General features: G+C 41.4%; 1 protein-coding gene across 1 annotated transcript in view; it reads right to left on the bottom strand.

The window, feature by feature from the left end:
- DDX10 (DEAD-box helicase 10) overlaps positions 1–21,684 on the bottom strand; it is a 294,078-nt gene that overhangs the window by 250,742 nt on the left and 21,652 nt on the right. The window contains exons 9-11 of the mRNA XM_089775640.1: positions 18,909–18,993; positions 6,350–6,451; positions 3,923–4,010 (exon numbers count right to left, since the gene is read on the bottom strand). Coding sequence (XP_089631766.1) covers positions 3,923–4,010; positions 6,350–6,451; positions 18,909–18,993 — 275 coding nt within the window. The remainder of the gene's footprint in view (positions 1–3,922; positions 4,011–6,349; positions 6,452–18,908; positions 18,994–21,684) is intronic.

The following is a 21,684-nucleotide window of genomic DNA, read 5'->3' on the forward strand; positions in this document are numbered from 1 at the left end:
CGAGGCTTGGCTCTGCTTTGCCCCCCCCCCCCCCCCGGTCTGCAGACCAGGGGGACGGGGCGGGGCGGGGGGGGCAAAGCAGAGCCAAACCGCGGAGTGCGCGATCAGCTGACAGCCCAGACGCGTCTGGGCTGTCAGCTGGCCAGGCGCTCCGCTGCTTGGCTCTGCTTTGCCCCCCCCTCCATCCCCCTGGTCTGCAGAGCAGGAGGGGGGGGGGGGGAGCAAAGCAGAGCAAAGCCGCGGAGCACGCGGGCAGCGGACAGCCACGGCGCGTCTGGGCTGTCCCGCTGCCCCCGTGCTCCGTGGCTTTGCTCCAGACACCTGTGGTACAGCAGCTGGGGCGCTGCCAGTTGGTCCCGTAGCGCCGCTCTGGGCGCTACTGGACCAACCGGGCAGCACCCCAGCTGTTCTGCCCCAGGCTCCTGATTCAGCCACTGCTGGTCAGATTCAGCAGCGGCTGAATCAGGACGCCTGGGGCAGAGCAGCTTGGGTGCTGCTGGGTTGGTCCAGTAGCGCCGAGGAGCTACTGGACCAACCCAGCAGCACCCCAGCTGCTCTGCCCCAGGCATCCCCAAGTCAGCCACTGCTGAAACTGACCAGTGGCTGACTACAGGAAGCCCCTGCCCCAGGCTTCCTGGAATCAGCCGCTGATCAGGTTCAGCAGCAGCTGACTTGAGGATGCCTGGGGTTCTTAAGTTGAATCTGTATGTAAGTCAGAACTGGCGTCCAGATTCAGCCGCTGTTGAAACTGATCAGCTTAAGAACAAACCTACAGTCCCTATCTTGTACGTAACCCGGGGACTGCCTGTATATGCATATTCATCATTTACTTAATGAATATGCAAATAAATATTACTGATCCTCCAAAAGCTCGCGAATGGATTTACTGGTCCCCAATATCAAAAAGTTTGGGAACCCATAAACTACAGCATTCAGTGAACGTATCTGCATTGTCTTTTCCTTCAAGAATCATTAATTCACCCGTCAGGAGGGGCCCATATGTTCCCCTCTCTAAAATTAATCTATTTGCATAGGAAGCTACAGAGCTTGAGTAATATTTGAAGATTCCCTTCCTGGTCCTTCACACCCATCCATCTCCTTCCAAATGAACTATCAACTCTTTAAAATATCCAGCTACCAACATGTTACTTTCATTCTAATATCAATGTTAATATTCTAGGTTGCCTGAGGGGATGCAGTGATCTGTATCTCAATAGCTGTCATCTAATATATATTACACACCTATATATATATATTATAACTTTTTTCCAACCTTTTAAAAATGTCTTCCTGATAGGATTTTTGAAGTCAGCTCTCCATGATGAAGAGTTCAACACAAACTTACAAGCTGGAAGGCCACGATCACTGTTAACACCTTGAATTCACCTGAGTATGCACAGCACACTGTACTACCAGGCACATGGCCTGCATGATTCACTCTGGCACATAGGGAGGTAACTGGTTAGCATTACCAGCACACTTATCCGTTAACTGGTTAACAAGAGAGCTGGGTGCAGCCAGGCCAGCCCCCACCTGCAGCACGGCAGGCCCAGCCAGAGTAACCCCTCACCTGTGGCAGACTAAAGAATCCTCTGCCCCTAGCCAGCTGGCCAGCAAGATCCTCTGACCAAGAAGGCCCCTGCTTACAGCAGCACCCATCAATGAATCCCATCTGCTCTGCATCAGCCCACCACGGTCAACTAATAAACATTACATAGTTCAACCAGTTAACTTTAATGGCTAGAGACATCTCTAGAATTAAAGTTTAATTCAGTCTCTTTGTGTGCATTCATTTATGATATCATTGTTGAGTATATGATCACAAGGACCCTGCCTCATTCAAGATGAAGTAAAACCTGTGCTATCCAGACCTTAAGTATCCAGAAAACTATAGAAACCGACACATTTTTGACACCGAGAAAAGCACACAAAAAAGGAAACTGGCCCTTTAAGTGCTCCTCAGATGAGTATACAGCACCTACCTGGGGGATGGGCGAATGGCACTTGGAAGAAAGCATCTCCGTTTATACAGCATTTTATATATTCCAGCAGAGCCTCTAGAGATTTCAAGTTGCAGCTGAGAATGCTCAGCATATGTGTGAATCAGACCAAGAATCTCAACTCAGGTGTAGTAAGTTGAGAATTGGTAACATGGACTCAGCAGGCCTGAATAAAGGCCTGTAACATAAAAACAGCAACAGGCCTGGAATCTAGTGAGCAAGACTTTGGTTCAGTAAGTCGGCAGCCAAGAAAGAGGCCCTATTGATAATTGTATGCTTGCGTAAGTTAGGTTGAGCATGGAACAACATATGGAGGCACCGGATACAAATTGTAAGCCAGAGGGGAGTAGCAAAACATCTCAATAAGAAATGTCTTGGTATCAACCGACTCCCCAAAAACTAATGTACATACTGACCTAGGTTCAGGACCAGGTCAAAGTAGACAGCATGAAGGATAGGAAGTAAGCCCCCACTTCTGTAAGGTGAAGGATGGTAACTAGGTAACAGAGGGTGGCAACCTGGTATTAAAGAAGTGATGTAACTTGTCTGTACATGTTTCTAAAAGGGCACCGCAAAGGATGAGTGCCGACCAACCCTGGATGGGGGAGGGAGGCGCTATATGTGCTTTTATGTGGGGGCCATTATTAATGCTTACAGAATGCACAGTGGCTTAGCGTTGAGACAGTCTGCTAACAACTGTTAATGTATGTCATTTGGTAACAACCTGCTCAACTGATTTCATCCTTGACTGAATCTGGCATTTACAGGGGCTCTCAGAGGTCTACCGTGTTGACCCAAGAGAAAATGTTTAATGCTTTAGAGGGAGCACACCCACACACCCGAAAGTTTATCACCACGGATGGAGTACAGGACTTGTCAGGAACCCACCGGGACAACGCCAGAAACCCTGACTGATAACATGAGGTGCACAGAAAATGAGGAACCCAGTTAGGAAGCACCTGTACAGTGACTTGCCCAGCATCACAAAGAAAGTCTGTAATAAGGGTAGTAATAGAATCCAACTCCTGAGGACAGCATTTAACTGCCTCAGCCATGAAACCACACTGTCTCTTTCCTGTACTTCCCTGCCTCATCCACCACACACCTTCCAACTTGCGCAACAACTGCTCGCCTGTTGTGGTAAGACAGACCCCCACGTAGGGACCTTTTTTTTTTATTTTATTGTTTGTGCTGTGTGTTTTGTACCACTGAAGAATACATAAATGGCAGTGGCAAGTCTGCCACCTCAGAGAGACGCAAGGATGAATACATAAAAACTGCAAGGTGCTCAGTTCTCTCTCAGCAATCCCTATCATGATAGCTGAGATACCTAAAACAGATGGACTAAAGGAGTAAAAAGCACAGTGTGCCTTGAAGCCATGACACAGGGATTTTTCTATCACTAAGAGATGGATTAAAAACCAAGGACATTTGAGGCATAAAATTACTTTTATATTTTTTTAAATTATATTGATTTGAAGACTACATTTTCTGGGCAAATTATTTAAGATCAGCAGTCATATTTGCCAGTTTTCAACAAGAACTTTTTTTTCCTTTTACAACTTTGAGAAGCAATTTGTATTTTTAACATGCTCTATATTAGCTCCCAGAAGAAAAGTCATGGCACAAAGAACTAGCAGTATGTCTATGGTCCTTCAATCAAAGGAACTGTCAGTTAATTAAAGAAGAATGTATGTAATCCCATCTCCACTGTGGAAAACAGGATGACAAAGAGATACTTGTCTCAACTCCTAAAACAAGATCATTATTTCCCAGTGGTATATAATTTTTACATTTAAAAAATGATCATATTTAGCAGTTCCAAGTACATCTGCCTTAGCAACAGTTGGCAAGGCAGTTATTGTAACAGACGTTCTATTAAACAAACATGCCTTTGCAGGGCTATGTTATAGACAACTTACCCGTTGAGCTCTTTCCTTTAATTCTTGTTCTTGAGCTAAAAATGCCTGCATCTTCTTTTGGACATCTATAAGCTTTTCAGGGTTGATTCTGATTAAAAAAAAGTAATAACTTTACCTTTAAAAATATATATTAAGAAGCCCATAGAAAGTTCCCAGGAGTACTTTTTCATTCCATCCATATTATTTTAAAATGCATAAAATTATTTGTTATTGTGAGCAATGTTTGACTGAAATCATGAAGACCAATCTCCTTAAATGAATAACATAGGCACAACAAACAAACTCAGACCCTTTATATTTTTATTAAAATACTTCTTTAGTGTATAAAATTTAGAGAATGAAGTCAAAACAGAGAAGGGGAAGATTTCACAGCATTTTTCAAAGCTTAAATAAGACTCAATACACCTGAGAGGTACCTGCAAAGTATTTCACTATTATATCCATTGGACAGATGGGTAAAACTAAAGAGAATTTAGATTACATGACTTAAAAGTATCCCAAGATCTGGACTTAATGAGGTAAAGTCAAAACTGCTTTGTTATAGAAGTCTCCATTACAGACAGTGAAGAGTATCAGCCACCTAACAAATTGCTTTGCTTTTCTGTTCTTATTCAAACTATTTATGTTTGATCATTTAGTCTCTGCATTGCACTCCTTTTCCATCTAGCTCTGTTCCTAGATATCTATACCTCCCAGACTTTTGAATAGCACAGTCAGATATGCTTCAACAAGTAAGGGAAAATTGTCTTTTGACAAACTTCACTATTTAATTCAAGAGGTTCTAAATTCAAATTACATTACTATGTGCCATCTGTTTATGCAGCACTGTACAATAAATTATAAGCCCTGCTGTGACAACCTTGCTACCAAGAATCAGACACTCAGTATAGTGGTTCAATCTGTCTGAGCAACAAAGCTTTGAAAAAATCCTGTGCAAGAAATAATATACACTAATTTCTTCTCCAGTAAGGTATTGTTGCAATTAGTAATTGTGCATTTCTTTTGAAATTAAAGATACTAATTTACAATGACATCTGACCTTTGAGTCACCATCTTAATTTCCACTCTTTGGCAGAACTGAGGAGTAGAAAGCTGCAATGTAGCCAAAAGCTATTTCCAGATTATACATACACCAACTCACTGTAATTTTAAACAAAGGCTGCATATAGCAGGGTGGCGTAAGCTCCAAGCAGGCATAAATACTAATTTGGTTTGCATATGTAAAGGTATAAAATAAGGACATGAAAGTGAAATCTTTTACACAGTCTGGGCTTATCAGTTAATATGTGAGGTTACACACAGGTCCCCTTCCGCCTCTGCATCATGCCTGTCTCCCACACACACTGCTGCCTCTGTATCAGAGGCAGCGCGGGGAGAGGGAGGTGGGAGTCCGTGCTTGCAGGAAGATGGCATAAAAGCTGCCCATGCACACTGGCTCAAAAAGAGCTGACTCCCCTGCCATTCTCCTCTACATGTAACTGCAGAAATTTTCAGCGGTTGTACGTTTACTTGAATAAACATATTTTAACATCCCTAGCACAAAACAGATGTCATTATAAAGAAGTTGATTCACTGAATCATTCATAGAAATCAAATTAAAGACATGAAAACACTCTTTTATCCAACTGCAAGTAAATCATGCTACAGTAAAACTCCATTACTCCGGCATCCAATGCTCCGGGACTCCTGATGGTCAGGCACCATCAGGAACCCGGAAGTGCTGGGGCAGCCGGACAGGCTTCCCCCATTCAGCTGCTGCTGAAACTGACCAGCCTGGGGCAGAGCAGCTGGAGTGCTGCCGGGTTGGTCCCGCAGCGCCAAAGGACGGCGATGCGGGACCAACCCGGCAGGACCCCAGCTGCTCTACCCCAGATGTCCCCGATTCAGCCGCTGCTGAAACAGATCAGCGGCTGATTCCAGGAAGCCCGGGGCAGAGCTCCTCTGCCCCGGGCTTCCTGGAATCAGCCGCTGATCTGTTTCAGCAGCGGCTGACTTGGGGATCCCTGGGGCAGAGCAGCTGGGGTGCTGCCGGGTTGGTCCCGCAGCGCCGAGGGGCGGCGCTACAAGACCAACCCGGCAGCACCCCAGCTGCTTTGCCCCAGGCGTAGGGATTCAGCCGCTGCTGAAACTGACCAGCAGCGTCAGTTTCACCAGCAGGCTGAATCCGGACACCTGGGGCAAAGCAGCTGGGGTACTGCCGGGTTGGTCTTCTGGTCACCCCCTCATCCCCCCAAGCAAGATCCCTCATAGCCCCCCTTCTGATAGTCCGGCATATCTGATAATCTGGCACCCCCTGGGTCCTAAAGGTGCTGGATTATCGGAAGTTTACTGTATTTAGTGGTTTCTTAATAAAGCAAGATTGTCACAGGATCATCATACCTCTGTAAAAGAGGACTGAAATTACTGACTAAAGCTTTGGTAACTTACTTTATTTCCTTGACAGGTACTTTTCTCTGAGACAGCTGGTGAACCATGCCTTTTTCTTCAGAGGGAAGTAGTATTAACAAAGCTTCACCACCTTCTTTGTACCTGATCAAAAGAAGAAAAAGAAAAGCAAGGGTCTTTGATTAAATGTCTTTTTAAAACTATACAAAAGGAATAGTATATACACATCATGTTACCAAACCTTGAGCCTCACAACAGCTCCAAGTAGCAAGCCACTATCTCATTTTACAAGGGGAAGACGGGGCAGATAGCAGACATGATTTGCCATCACCACAGACGGAGTTAGTGGCAAAACTAGGGACAGAATCCACAAGAGCCTGGCTTCCCAAGGTAGATTTCTGTCACTAGGCCATACTTCTCTGCATATGAGAGATTTTTGTAACTACAAAAGCTAACCCATTTAATCAAAGGTACAGTATTACTGATCTGTTGTTTTTTTCCAGCTTTTAGCCACTAGTTAATTAATTCATAACTGTTGCGGAGACCTGAAGCACTGGAAACCCACTAATGTCTCCATGTGGAAAATGGATCACATCTGGTAAGGTCAGCACACATGTAAATTGTTCTAGCATGTGTTTTTTCTGTACTACTACTGTCTTATAAAAGTACTGTGCTTTGTGAACAATGACTGGCCACTGGTAAATGGTGGTGTCCTAGCCCCAGCAGACAGCAGAACAGCAAGACCTGGACTAAAGTCAGACCTGCTAGAATTAGCACAGTGAGTTGCAAGGGAAATTCAAGAAACCATGTCTGGTCTGAAAAGAAAAGGACGCAAGTCTTCAGCCATCACCTCTTGTGCACTGAGGCTTGAGACAGTCAGTGGCATCACTGAGGATACCATGGAGGGGGCAGGGATGCACTTAACTCCATTGTGAAATATGATCAGAAGAGCAACCATACTGGGCCTGACCAACGGTCTATTTAACCCAGTTTCCTGTCTTCTGACAGTGGCCAATGTTAGGTGCCTAATCTCACTTGCGTGCATGTTCCAAATGTCTTTCATTGTTACTGAAAGAGAATGGTAGAGAAGGAAACATTAAGACCAGTGTTCCCTCTAAGCTGCACAGTAGCACAACTTCAAGGAGATTAATCAGCCTTGCCCACTCAGAGGCTAGCTCCCACCCAGTCAGGGGAGCTCCATGCACTGAGCTGACTGACAGGGTCTCACAACTTAGAGACCACTGATTAAGATCCTTGCTCTAATTTGTTTCGAAATAGGAATTTAACTTTGCTCCCTCAAAAAGACTATTTAGCCTCCCCCCACCACATGCGTAAATGTGTACTAAGTTGAAAATTTCAGCAGGTACACAAATAAACATTTTAACATCCCTAATTTAGACAACTCACCCAGGCCTCATTGAAAGAAAAGCTTAAAAACAATAATGAATTAGAAGATATTGGATGCTAAGGAATAAAAGCAGAGTGACCAATTGTCAGTATGAAAACTGGGTCTAGGATTCTCTGTTCAGTATATTTAAATAGGTGTTTGGGATGTAGTCAATTTGGTAATTACCCAGATTTAAGTTTGGCAGAAAGCTTAGAACTCCTACACTTTATTCTTCATGTCTCCTATTTGTTGGCAATCTCCATGTAGTAAGCCTATGCTGCTTCCTATCTAATTGGAAAAATGGGGTAAGTGGAAAAAGAAATAACTATCGCAGCCGTAAATAAATATGACTGTTTACAAATCACACTAAGAGAGATTCAGTGAGTAACAATCCTCTGTATTTTTCAAATCTACCTTAATTGAAACAAATATTAAACATATTTAATTCAATTAAAACAATTTTAGTAACTGAACACAGTATCTATAGTACAACATGAGTGTAGATTACCAGTAAGGTCTCATTAAATACACATATCAATCCAATTATACTGTCACAGACTGGCTGGTATTTTAAGGCAAGCTAGGGTCACTGGTGTCTGCCATGTGGTAGTTAGCTGAATATTGGGGTTGCACATAAGAAATTTCCAACCCAAAAGAAAATTCAACTCGCCCAAGGACAGAAAATGTTAGAGGGAACACTGGTCACCAACGGTCAGTGGGGTACAACTTTTTTCAACCACGACCCGCACAGCTGGGCCCGGCTGTTGATGGCTGCACGACATAGCGCTTAGATCCAGGTGGCCAGGGACTGGGCCCAGCTATTGGTGGCCGTGCAGCGCTTAGATTCAGGCGGTCAGGGGCTGGACCTGGCTGTTGGCAGCCGCACGGTGCGGCAACCCCCCAGGTAGAAATCCGCGACCCCTTTGGGAGTCACGTATCACTGCCATAGGTTATGATTATTTCAATGTTTAAATTACATCTTTTACATCCTTTACGTAGAAAATGATAATATAGTTAAGGAAAGAAACAATCACTAGGTTAGGCAAAAAATATAAAGAAAGGGTCTTCAAGTGTATTCTCTTTTTCATTAATTTGCTATTACTAAGCAATAAGAAAAGCAATATTGATTATAATTCTCATTAAGGATGTAAAATTTCAATTAATTGGCTCATCAAGTAGTGGATGCAATTTGAATCGATTATTCGATTAGGGTGCTTCCACCTCTGAAGTGTAGCAACAGCCCTAGAGCTACTGCAATACTTCAAAGGCGAAAGCACTGCGGGGAGTGGTGGGCGGGGTCAGTGGGGGACTCAAGCAGTCCCCTGATTAGCCCCGTGCTCCCCGCAGAGTTTCAAAGCGGCAGTGCTGCATGGATCCTAGGGTCTGGCTCAGTGTTCTACAAAGCAGCAGCACTGTGAAGTTCCCCTCTCCTTTTCCCCTCCCCCACTGCCTCCATCTGATAGAGGCAGCAAGGAGGAGGGAGTGACTAGTCTACTAGTATTCGCTTATCAGATAGTCGACTCGTCCTTTACATCCCTACTTCTCATTGTGGGAGACTTGAGACATTCAAAAGGATTGAGAGAAATCTGGTGACTATTGCTAGGTTCTAATAATTCATTTCAGCAATTCCCCTGCTTCTTTACACCTAACTAAGTTTAGGTACGCAAAATATTTCTGTTGGCTTTTGAAAAGCCTGAATGGAGAGTCTTTCATTGCAGGTTAGATTTAAACTAGCAGTGTACCCAAAACTGCAAAGTAACTGAAAAACGAACACTGCTGCTGTGCCTCATCACTGAAAAACATGAAAACAAAAGAGTCAAAGGTTTGGGTAAACTGAAAAGTAAATGATTTGAAACACCATCTGGAAGATTTCGCATCTGTTCAGATTTTTCATGGTGATTTAGCTGCTGAGAAAACAAGCCAATGGTAAAGGAGCTTTATTTAGATAAATATAGAATTGCTTTTCAAGAAGAGATGAGCTACAGGCAGTCCCCGGGTTACGTACAAGATAGGGACTAACTGAAACAAGATAGGGACTGCTGAAACTAACCAGGGGCTGACTACAGGAAGCTGGAGGCAGAATTGCTCTGTCCCCAGCAGACCAGGGGCACCTGGAGCAGCTTTTCTCGCCCCGGAGGTTGAGGTGGTGGGACCACTGCGCTCTGGGCGGTCCCGCTGCCTGCGAGCTCCAGGGCGAGAAAGCCCCATTTGTAAGTGCGGATCCGACATAAGTGCGGATCCGACATAAGTCGGATCCGCGTAACTCGGGGACTGCCTGTATTTTCTCCTCTAACAACAAAAAACATGTTAATAGAAGACTATTGGTCTGCACCATCACTAGGCTTAAATTTTCCTGCAAAAAATGGAACTTTTTTTAAAAATATATAAAGTCAGCCTGAAATGTTCTCTTAAGTTTTTTTTCCTGCTTGTGTTTTACACTATAAAGGTGTATCATAGACCTCTGAAGACAATAGGAAAATAGCTAGCTCCTGAAATGACCTCATTAAGAGTTTAAAAACTGGCCCAGTTGAAACAAGAGTGGGAAATCCATCTGTAGATCTTCAGTTACTAGTACAAGCGAACATAATACCTAGGCCTTACGAAGTCCTCCAGCAAAGCTGGGAAAAGCATTCCTGACATTAAGATAGATGAACAAGGAAATAAAAACTTTCAAGCCTTTAATACATCATGAAACAAAGAAAAAGTCTATCTCAATTTTTAAAGAGCCTCCTCCAGGTCACCAGTGTAACTTCTTTACAGAAAAGAAATAGCATCCTCTTCTGATTCATTTAGCCTGCTGCTTCCAACCTATACACCCTTACCAAAACCTAACAGCTGTTTTGGGTCACCAGAGCAAATATCTGTGTTTTACCAATGGAGATATTTGTTAATCACTTCTGTAACATAACTGCTTTGTACATGAAATTTTCAACTAAAAACTAGGGCACTGTTAATAAGTAAAAATCAATTTACTTGATCTGCGCACCAACTAGTAAGTGATGCTGATGTTTACATAATTTTGACATTATCTGAAGAGTTCAGAGTAGGTGTCACTTTAGTACGGCGATACAGATCCACCACATACAGGCCACTCCAACTTTTGAGTCTCTGCACTTCAAGGTGGCCCACTAGAAAGAAGCACTGTGCCAGCAGACCACTGTGGCTCCTTGAGACTCTGAGATCCCAATTTGGTATTTAGAAAAAAAAATCTGTTTAATATTATCCAAACAAAGAGTTTACCGCTTCAGAGATCTTGCCCATTTGGAACTGAGGGATGGGTAAACTACAACTTTTATAGCTAGGGCTGCCAGGTGTCCGGTATTAAAACAGTTTGGTATTTTCGCCTCCTGTCCGGTAAAAAAAATATTCAGAAAATACTGGACACCTAAAATGTCTGGTACTTTGATTTTTTCCCCAGCCAGGAGGCAAGAATCCCAGGATGTCTGGCTCAATACAGAGGCAGCCTGGCAACCCTAATGCTTACTGGGTTCCGCAGGGGAGATATTCACCCTGCGCAGGGAGGCAAGATGGTGGGCGGCTGCTAGCAGTTTGTTAGGGCCAAAAAGCCTCACCACTTATTTTTTAAAGGGGCCACGCTGTTTTGTTTGTTTTTTCGGTATTTTTTCTGAATCCATCTGGTAACCCTATTTATAGCTACAAAGTTGGTAGCAGTGTTTGCTCAGAGCAAGAAAAACCCATGGAGAAAAGAACTGCTTGTGCCTCTGTATCGCCATCAAAAAGGACAAGTAGTGGGGCCAACACCCTACACGGGAGGATAGTTTTGAAGAGCATGTCAAAACTGTATACTGGCAAACCCATTTGGATGTCTGCACATAGTTAATCCACATCTCAGCACTGTAACATGGATGGAAAAATGTGAAGAAGAATACAGGAAGTAGTTAATCAAAGGGTCCAATGGTACCTGACTTTCCACAATTTCTTATCTGTGTTTCTATCAATAGGGTTCAGTGCACAATGAACTGTCTGTATTCAGAACAATCTTCCCAGCACAGAACAGCCATACAATGAAGGCTGTGATAACCCACACACCCAGAGATCATGTGGGACAAGATGATGATTATGATGTTGATCGGAAGTGTCAGAGTTGCTACACATCTCAATACTCTTCATACAAATTTATCATTAGATTTTGTTTTACCCTTTACATTAACACAGCGATGCTTTCAGGTCATAAAGAAATCTAATTTTATGTTTTGAAATAATACTGACCCATTAATCTAAGATGGCATTTTAACTAGTTCTGGTGTCTTTGTTTACCTAGTTTCTATAATAATGACACCACTTGACAGCTTGGCACCATACCTCATCTTCACATAGGCATAATAAACTTTCAAATTATGCAAAATGTGTTTCTTTAGAGAGGGTATATTAAGTCGACCGAATTGGTGGTGTCTGCTATACACCTAACCTACATAGGTAATTGTTAAGTCTGTCCTGAAACTGCCTGCATTCACAGAGGAAAGTTTCTTCCTCACTAGCTGAGACAGAGAAGAAAAGTGGGCTTTTCTCTGCACCTGCATTTTAAAGTACATCAAGATATGGGCCACACATTTTTTTGGCCCAACTATAGTCCAGACCTGATGATCTCCATGTGATGCCCCCAGTTCTCGTTATCATTAACCAAAGAATATTATTGGCAAACAGTCGTAAAGTTGTAGCTTGCTGGTAGAGGGCATGTATTTTTCTTAAGATCATATCACATCCTCTTCCCTCTCTTGTAGAGACAAAGATATCCTTTTACAATCAATAGCCATATTACAAGAATCATCGAACCAAGCTTTATTTCTGCCATTAGATTATAATCCCCCTTCACCTAATTATAGAGTAGTCTTCTTTCATATGAACAGATACACTTTAGCTAAGTTTACATTTACCTCTATTAGAACATTGTTCAAACCACACCATTAGAAAAATATTCTAATAGAAAATATAGTCCAAGTTGTTGCAACATCAGAATTGTAGCTAGGGTACAGTATGCCATTGTAAAGTGGTTTAAATAATATGAATTCAGAGTTAAATATGCAGTGATGAAGGGCATTTCTCGTGACTTCCACTGGCAGCTATGGGTTTTTTTAAGTGAAGACGATGAATTGAACATTGCATTGTACTATGAAATATGGATTAAATACTACAGTAGATCAATAAAAGCACTTAAAACGGGCTTTTACCAAAATAAATAGTTAGCTATGCAAGGAGCTGCCAGCTTGGCACTTTGGGTTATTCAGTATCTCATGAAATTTCTCATTTCTAGACTAAAAGGTAAAATCAGAGTTTCACACTGGGGAAAAAGTAAAACTTTGAGTTATCCACAACATTAAGAATTTAGAGACACTTACTCAGCAAGATGTTAGAATGGGGAGGGGCTTAATTACACATACTTTTTAGTTTTAAGCAGCTTCCCACTTATAACGATCCACAATTATCCAACTATTTCCCCCCAAAAAAGATTATGCTGTGGAATACATCCACATCAACCATATGGCACCAGCAGCTCCAATTTTTTTAATTAATGGGACTAAACTGATGACCCTCAGCATATTGTTTTGTCTAACAGAGAATAGACAGTGGTGATTTTTAATGAAAGACACATTTTCAGGACACAAATAAGAGTGAACAAAAGTGAAACAAACTATATAAAAATTAAATTAGTTTAATATACAATACACACACAAATAATTTATCCACCAAAGAGCATGTTGGCTTTTTCCAGGGCCATGGAGAGCAACACCAGATCCCCATCTTAGACTTTCCGGAATCCATGGATTAAATAGAAAAAACTCCCAATGACTTTAACAGACACTAGATCAGATCCCGTACAAATATTTTGTGTTACGTACACATGCAACACAAGGCTCCAGATTTACCCCTGCAACTGTCTGAATCCCTACAGAATGGGCAATTCTACTCTGTCCTCCATTTCAGATTGAATGCCTTAAAAACAAGGCAGACAAGCCAGACTTAAGCAAGGGTTTTACAGGGCTTTTTGGTGAAGGGAATAGGGGAGAAGTGGATTTAAAGCGAGATAGTAACAACAGTGTGCTAAGCACTAAATACAGAAACATATCCATGAACTGAATAAACAGAAAAACATAAAGCAGCCTTTTTCCCCCCTGCTATTTTTGAAAATGAATTCAAAAGTTCCTGTAACAGTCTTTCCTGCTTAACAGTTAAGTAACTTTTGTATGGGATTTCTTTCATTTACATAGCCTCATCATGCCGCACAACATGTAAAATTACTTTTTTGAAAGAAAAATGCAAGCAGTGAAATTTCAGAAGTCAAAATTAGCTTCTGCTGTCCCCTAGTGGCATTGCATTTTTTTCCACAAATGCGATCAAAAGACATTTTCAAATCAAATGTATGTTCCATGGACTACAGCAGGGCACAAAACTAAAGAAATTAACTGCCAGAGGGATTGATTTCCCAAAGAATGCCTACACAAGTTTTTCATATTTCCTTAGACTGTTTGAATTAAAACTCATAAGAAACAAAAGGACTTTGTAGGATCTTAAAATCCATACATTTTGAATGCCTCGTGAAAAGCCTTTTGTCACATTATAAAAGATATTACCACAGTATTTTTCAATATTTTAAAAATCACTTATGGATTTGTCCAGACTTTAAAGGCATATCCACAAAATGCAGGTAGGCAAAACATTTTCTAGTAACATTAGATACAAAACAGCACTTGCCATTCACTGAAACAAACTGTCTTTATCATACTGGGGAAAAAAATACCAGCCTGGCAAAGTAAAAGCATTCTTGCGTATTTCCTAATTTTTTTTCAGTTATGGGAAGTGAGTGCTATTTTACCAAAGATCAAAGATGAAGAAAGCTTTTCCTTCTAGACTTAAATATATTTATTTTTCCATATAATATAATTTCATTTCAAAAGTAAATAGTATCCTAAAAGCCAGTTTTAATCATAGTTGACACACAGGCTCCTAATTAACTAAGATATTTAATTTAGCTTTCAATCCTTGCAATTATGCACTCTCATGGCCCATGAAACTTTCTAATTATCTCTAACCTTATTAATGATGACTATTAAACTGCAGTTTAATTTTTATTAAGTTTCTAGAGACAATATAGGCATCACACATATGAACACTATCCTCTGAATACAGCTCCCACACAGAGTTGGTTAAAAAAAAATTTTTTTATTATCCATTTTTATTTAAAATTCAAAGTGCACAGACTAGATCTGAAATTAAAGCAGAGTCACAATTTTCTACATTTTTCCCCCAATATATGTTCCTCTAAGATGTTATTTCTGCCTCAGTAAACATATCTTTTACAGGCGTTACAAGAATTTGGCAGATTCCCTCACAATGAAAACCTCATACACAGCAGCCTTACAATTGATCTGTGCATTAGATTAGGAGTCAGTAAACACCTGAAAATAGGGATGTACCAAGGGTGGGCCACAGCACAACCACTTAGTATCCAGGTCCACTCTAATTGGGGCTGGAGCCCCCCAAATCCACTTGCTGGGACTACTAACTCTAGCTTGGTGTCCATCAGAGTTCTCTAATTTTTTCCACCCATGAATGGAATGAATTTTATGTACACTAATGTGGAGGTGATGTGTAGCCTGGAGCCCCTGTGTGGGGCTATATAGTTCCTGGGTGGAGCTTAATGAGAATCTGTACAAGCACATGGCTATGAAACTTCGGGGGAACTATAGTGTTCATCCATGCCGCTCTCTTGCTGACACCTCACACTGCTGCCCCAGTTTCCAACCCCCATGAGGCACAACTCCCATATGGGAGGGTGAGAGTCATCCCAGATCAGGGGATCCTCACAGGAGCAGGTCTGGGTGGAGCTAGCACTTTGCCTGGAGACTGATGTGGACAGACACCAATGCAGAGTGGGGAGAGGTGGGTGGAGCTCTAGTCCTGGCTGTGACCCTCTGCCCCATGGGCATCCTCCGCAGCCTGTGTGCTCTAGGCAGCAGCATCTTCAGGTTCCTGATGAGCATTAAGGGCCATCTGAAGGGGGATAGGGAAGGCAGGCTCTCTCTCATCATTGCCCACCCACCCCATTTTCCTGTCCTAGCTATGCCACTGCCTGTAAAGCTTTCGCTAGAGAAGGACACGGCTCTTTCTAAATCTCAGCTCTGCCAGCAAAAATATCTGAAGGCTATTTATCACCCTTCCCTTGAAACTTCAGTAAAGCCTTAAATACAGGCTATGGAAAAATTCATCTAAAAGGAGATCCCAACAAAGATAAGGTGAAGTCAAGAGGTAGTCAGTCTATATGGCAGATAGAGCCTTTCAGCAAAGAAACAAGCCTTTTGTCACGAACATTCATCTAAGCTCTATCCACACTACCACTGCCTGGTCACAGAAAAAGTCCTATTTTAAAAAGGCTCTAGGAAACAGCACCCTTCATATACTACAAAGTGTTCTCAGCAGTATTAGAATTAAATCACATTTCTTTTCCCCCTTTTTAATAGTCATGTTAATAACATTTACACGTGTACAGGTGTTTTAGCCTCCAAAGTGCTGTAGAAGCATTCCCCATAGCATCTGAGTCAGTCAAGTCATCCCATCTTAAAGGTGTGGAAAATCAGGCACGTAGAGGCTGACATACAACAGATAAGTACCTTAATGCTGACAAAACTCTCAGGAATATTGCTAGAAGCTGCAGGTATGCAATAATTGACTACATTTTCCTTTCCTGGACAATACTGTGATGCCACAAAATGCAGGACAATGACACCATAACAGACTTAAGTTCAAGGAGAGAAGGACTGGGTTATCACCATGCATATATTTTACTTCCATGCAGAGACCCAGTAACAATGAGGTCAAACATAGAAGTATCTACAAATGCAAGCTCTTGCAGCACTGAATTCAAGTGTACCAGGAGATAAGAGCGAAAGTGGTATATCAAAAGGTAAGTAACATTTAATAGGTTTTTAAAGAATGCAAAGGTTCATTTCATAACCAGTTACAAACTCATCACCCCCTTTTAGAAGGGGGGGGGGGAGGCAAACTTACAAAACAGTCTGCAGCTTTTTCACAGTGGTAAAAATATCACTACAGTGATTTTTTCCATTTCTTTGCAATATATCTGTATCTGCTATTCTAACAAACTCATCTTTCAGTAGCACCTCCTGTCCTGCTGAGCTAGATCTAGCTCCCCACTCCACATCATAATTGAAGGGTGTAGCCAGACAGAAACCCCGCTGTAACATCCATTTTTGCTTGCCTGGAGCATACAGGGCACACAGAGCAGAAGGCCCAGGCTGTGTGACCGTGAATGGTAAACAGAGATATGCCAATTGCTGACCAAGAGGCTGCCAAGGAGTGCCCTTGACTTAACCCATATTGATACGAACACACAGCCGTCCGCGGGGGGGAGGAATCTCTCGCCCAGTAAAAAAATGTCTAGTACTCACAATTTAGTTCTCTCTCTTGCAAGTGTAAATTAAGTTGAAACTTGCTTGTAAGAACTGACGTCACAAAAACGGACAAGTACAATTCGGCATCTTAGATAAAGAAGATACGGGTCCCCAGGAGTATAAAGATGGGTCCAGCAGCACATTTACTCTGAGTGTCAATCTACCATCTATCTGCTGGTCGGGTTAGGTGTTTGATCTCCCGAGGTTCCAAGGGGACGCCCACCTTGTATTCGTCTTTCCTAGGAATTGAGAGACCGGCCCTGGCCTGACATGCTGGAGTCGAGAGGCACAGAAAGGGGTAAAAATTGTATCTGGATGTGGTCCTTTGTCTTAAGTGTACACATAGACTTGGAGCTCTTTAAAGATTAAGCTGTCACTTGGTACCATTATTTCTATTTTCTATCTTTATTTTCTTTGTAACTATTTTTAAAATCTGTATTTGCTAACAGTTAAAAAAGAGCAATAGCCATTGTAACCATATGCTTTTATAAGTTTTTTTTAATAAACCTGTAACTGTTTAAGTTTTTAACCTGACTCCTTCAGTTGCTGTAACAGAACCAAGCACAGTTTAAAAGAACTTCAGCCGGTCATAAGAGATGGACATAGAAAGAGCTTGGGAGTTTGGATCTGTGTCACTCCCAGGTGACAGGTCCATTGAGGCACCTCTCAGTCTTTCCCAGACTGCCCGCTGCGAAGGAATTCTGTGTTCTAGCAGCTAAAATCTGAGGTGTAATAAGCTCTTCCTATAAAGGGGTGTCTGTTGGCCTGCTGGCTACCCTCTGCGACGGGACCCCGGTCCTAGCAGTAAAGACACAGACGTTAAACCTTTTCTCGGAAACACACACACATACACACACACACACACACTGCCCTGACCGTCGGCTGACAAAGTGCTGCTATGACAACCCCATGCACCACATGGCAGCAACCAAAGTGGGAATCCAGTCAAGGCCAGAACTGCCATTGCTGGGTAAGTGTGGAACTGACTTGTTGTTCATCCCTACCACCTCCTTACTCAAGGCTCTCACTCAACTCCTTATTTGACATGGATTTTTTTTTAAATATCAAAAATCAAACCCATGAGACTATTGAATTTAGCACAGCTGGCTCAATGATTACTGATAAAATATGCTACGACAAATCTTCAACACTTCATCTGAGCTGGAATGCCCCCTCAAGTCTGTATCATTTTGAAGTTTTTATCTACTGAGCTTCCAAACAAGTAGTCATTTCTTATGTTTCTTTCAAGAAATTACTTTAGTTAGTAAAGAGTTAAATTTAAGTTGTTCCTATTCCTCAAAGTATGATTGTATTAAAAGCTGGAAAATGATTGTTTAATGACATCAGAATTTTCCCCAAACAAAATCACTGCATCATTCTTTTCAGAAAAATGTAATGCCACTGGAAGTAAATGGACTGCCACCCTAAGATTAAAGTCTTAATTTATCTATAGAACAAGTACAGTACAAGCGTCTCAACATCGTAAGTGAGCTTCCATTCTACCTGGCAGGACCACCTCTGAAGAGGAGAGGACAGTTCAGTCTCTTAATTATTCAACTATGTATACTTATGCTATCATTTATAAAGATATTTATTATATGTAACAAGAATTGATAGACAAACTCACTTCACACAAACTGCCGAACAGCCTTCAGGTGTAATGGCTTTTAGTCCCTTCTGACTTGTATCTAACTGTTCAGGTGATTTGGTTTCTTCCTATTATCAGCACGCACAGCAGGCTAATTGCACAACACTGAAATGCAAATCATAATTTAAAAAAGTGTACCTGGCTGTTCTTCCCACTCTATGAATGTATGTACTTGCATCCTCCGGACAATCAAACTGAATGACCCAGTTCACCGCAGGAAAATCTGTTGAGAAAGAGTCAAGTTTTAAGACATTGGAATATTTTACTTTGCGTACTATTTCCTGAGAGCGCCATCACTCAGATCAATTTATAGACACTGCTATGAGCTATCTCTCTGAATTGAAAATTAATTTCATGTATCAGCATATCATAAACAGCTATCCTCTTTCTCAAAGTGAACTAAAATTAATGGTGTCTTCATTTTCTAAGTAATGACAGAACACTGAATGGAACATAATTTCACACTTGACAAGGACAGACAAATGCTCTGTGTCTTACAGATAATAAAATGCCCTTGCATTTAATGATTAAATAGGTAGATTCAACCCATTCTGTGTAGAATATCAATTTACTACACAATCAGAGCTTGAAATTATCTGTGGTCAGATGCTACCACATCTACCCAGGCATTAAAACATCATTGTCTAATTCAATAATAGCAAGGAGGAGGTTACTAGGTAAGACTGAACAGGCCATGCTGAAAGACAGCCATAGTTGAAAGGAAGAAAGCATAGAATGCCCATTGATTTTGAGGTTAACAGCAACATTCTGTTGTAATGTGTAGAATCAGTATTTACTATTGGATTATGAGACTGGTCACAGGATATGCAACAATTATGCGCACAACTATTTCTAAGCAGATACATCCAAATAAATTCCTTAGCAGTGAGAACCAAACAGTAAAGAAAGTAAAGATATTAGGCCTATGTTTTGTCTCCTGCAAATTATTTCCCTCTTCTAATTTGTAAGAGGCAACATGGTATTTTGGGCCAATGAATTTTGCTACTGAATGTTAGAACCCAACTTCCAATGCCAGACAAGTCCAAGTGAGTTTTTGAAAGCACTCTGAATTACATTTAAATGTGAGCAAATAATATTTTAAGATACAAAATCACCACAAGAAAACAACAGCTAATACACTTGCTTTCTAATAAAAACCAGTCCAGAGAAAGCAAGACCTACACAAAACTACTGTCATCAAAAGGAATCTTCTTGTTCTTGCCTCAGTTTTCCTTTTGCCTTTTTAGAAGCAACAAAGGAGAGTTGATTTCTCACACAGACACATTTTAATTCAGAAGCAAGTATTACCAACCTCTCCTTTCATTAGTTACTGGTTGGTTGCTCATTTTATCTACTCTTTACTAACCCAAGAGACATCAGAATATTGAAAATCTTTACAAACTCTCCTTCTAGCATATAGAATACAGGACTATGTAGCACTTTAAAGACTAACAAGATGGTTTATTAGATGATCAGCTTTCGTGAGCCAGACCCACTTCCTCAGATCAAATAGTGGAAGAAAATAGTCACAGCCATATATACCAAAGGATACAATTTTAAAAAAATGAACACATATGAAAAGGACAAATCACATTTCAGAACAGAAGGGGGATGCGGGGGAGAGGTAGGAAGGTGAATGCCAGTGAGTTAATGATATTAGAGGTGGGGAAGGGGAGATGTCTGTGAGTTAATAGTTTTAGAGGTGATAATTGGGGAAGCTATCTTTGTAATGGGTAAGATAGCTGGAGTCTTTGTTAAGTCCCCTGCGGAGAGTGTCGAATTTTAGCATGAATGCCAGTTCAGAAGATTCCCTTTCAAGTGCAGATTTGAATGTCTTCTGAAGTAGGATGCAGGTTAGCAGGTCATTGAGACAGTGTCCTTTCTGGTTGAAATGACAAGTAACTGTTTTTTCTTTGTGATCCTGTCTAATGTCTGTTTTGTGGGCATTGATTCTTTGGCGAAGTGTCTGAGACGTTTGTCCAATGTACATAGCAGACGGACACTTCCGGCACATGATAGCATAGATTATATTTCTGGAGGCGCAGGAATATGTATTCTTGATCTTATAACTCACTTGGTTAGGTCCAATAATGGTGTCAGCAGAGTGAATATGTGGACAAAGCTGGCAGCGGGGTTTGTTGCAAGGGAAAGTACCAGGGTTGGTATTAGTGTGGTATGTCCTGTGGTTGTTGGTAAGAATCATCTTGAGGTTAGGTGGTTGTCTATAGGAGACTATGGGTCTGTCTCCCAGAGCTTCTTGGAGTTTAGTGTCCTGTTCCAGTATCTTTTAAATCTGCTCTTGAAAGGGAATCCTCTGAACTGTCATTCATGCTAAAATTTGACACTTTACATCTGAGTCTAAACAAAGGATCTAGTTATCTTACCCATTAGAAAGATAGCTTCCCTAATTATCACCTAAAATATCATTAGCCCACACACATTCACCTCCCCCCCCAACTCCCTTCTGTACTGAAATTTGATTTGTCCTTTTCATATGTGTTCATTTTTTTTAATTGTATCCTTTGGTATATATGGTTGTGACTATTTTCTTTCACTATTTTTGCTTTAGAAAAGGTTAGTACCTCTCCCATCCATCACACTTGTAATGCTGTTTACCACTGATATGTTGAACAGAGAACCACACAGCTTCAAACCCGTAGACCGTCCAGCTATTCCAGCAATTGGGAACTTGTGCAAAGGAAATAGATAACAGGAAGGGGATGTCCTATATGCTAGAATATAGCATATAGGACATCATTCAGATCAAAGAGTGAAAGAAAATAGTCACAACCATATATACCAAAGGATACAATTAAAAAAATGAACACATGAAAAGGACAAATCACATTTCAGAACAGGAGGGGGATGCGGGGGGGAGGAAGGAAGGTAAGTGTCTGTGAATTGATATTAGAGG

The sequence above is a fragment of the Pelodiscus sinensis genome, chromosome 1 (assembly GCF_052426305.1).
Source record: "Pelodiscus sinensis isolate ZL-2025 chromosome 1, ASM5242630v1, whole genome shotgun sequence".
NCBI lineage: Eukaryota > Metazoa > Chordata > Testudines > Trionychidae > Pelodiscus > Pelodiscus sinensis.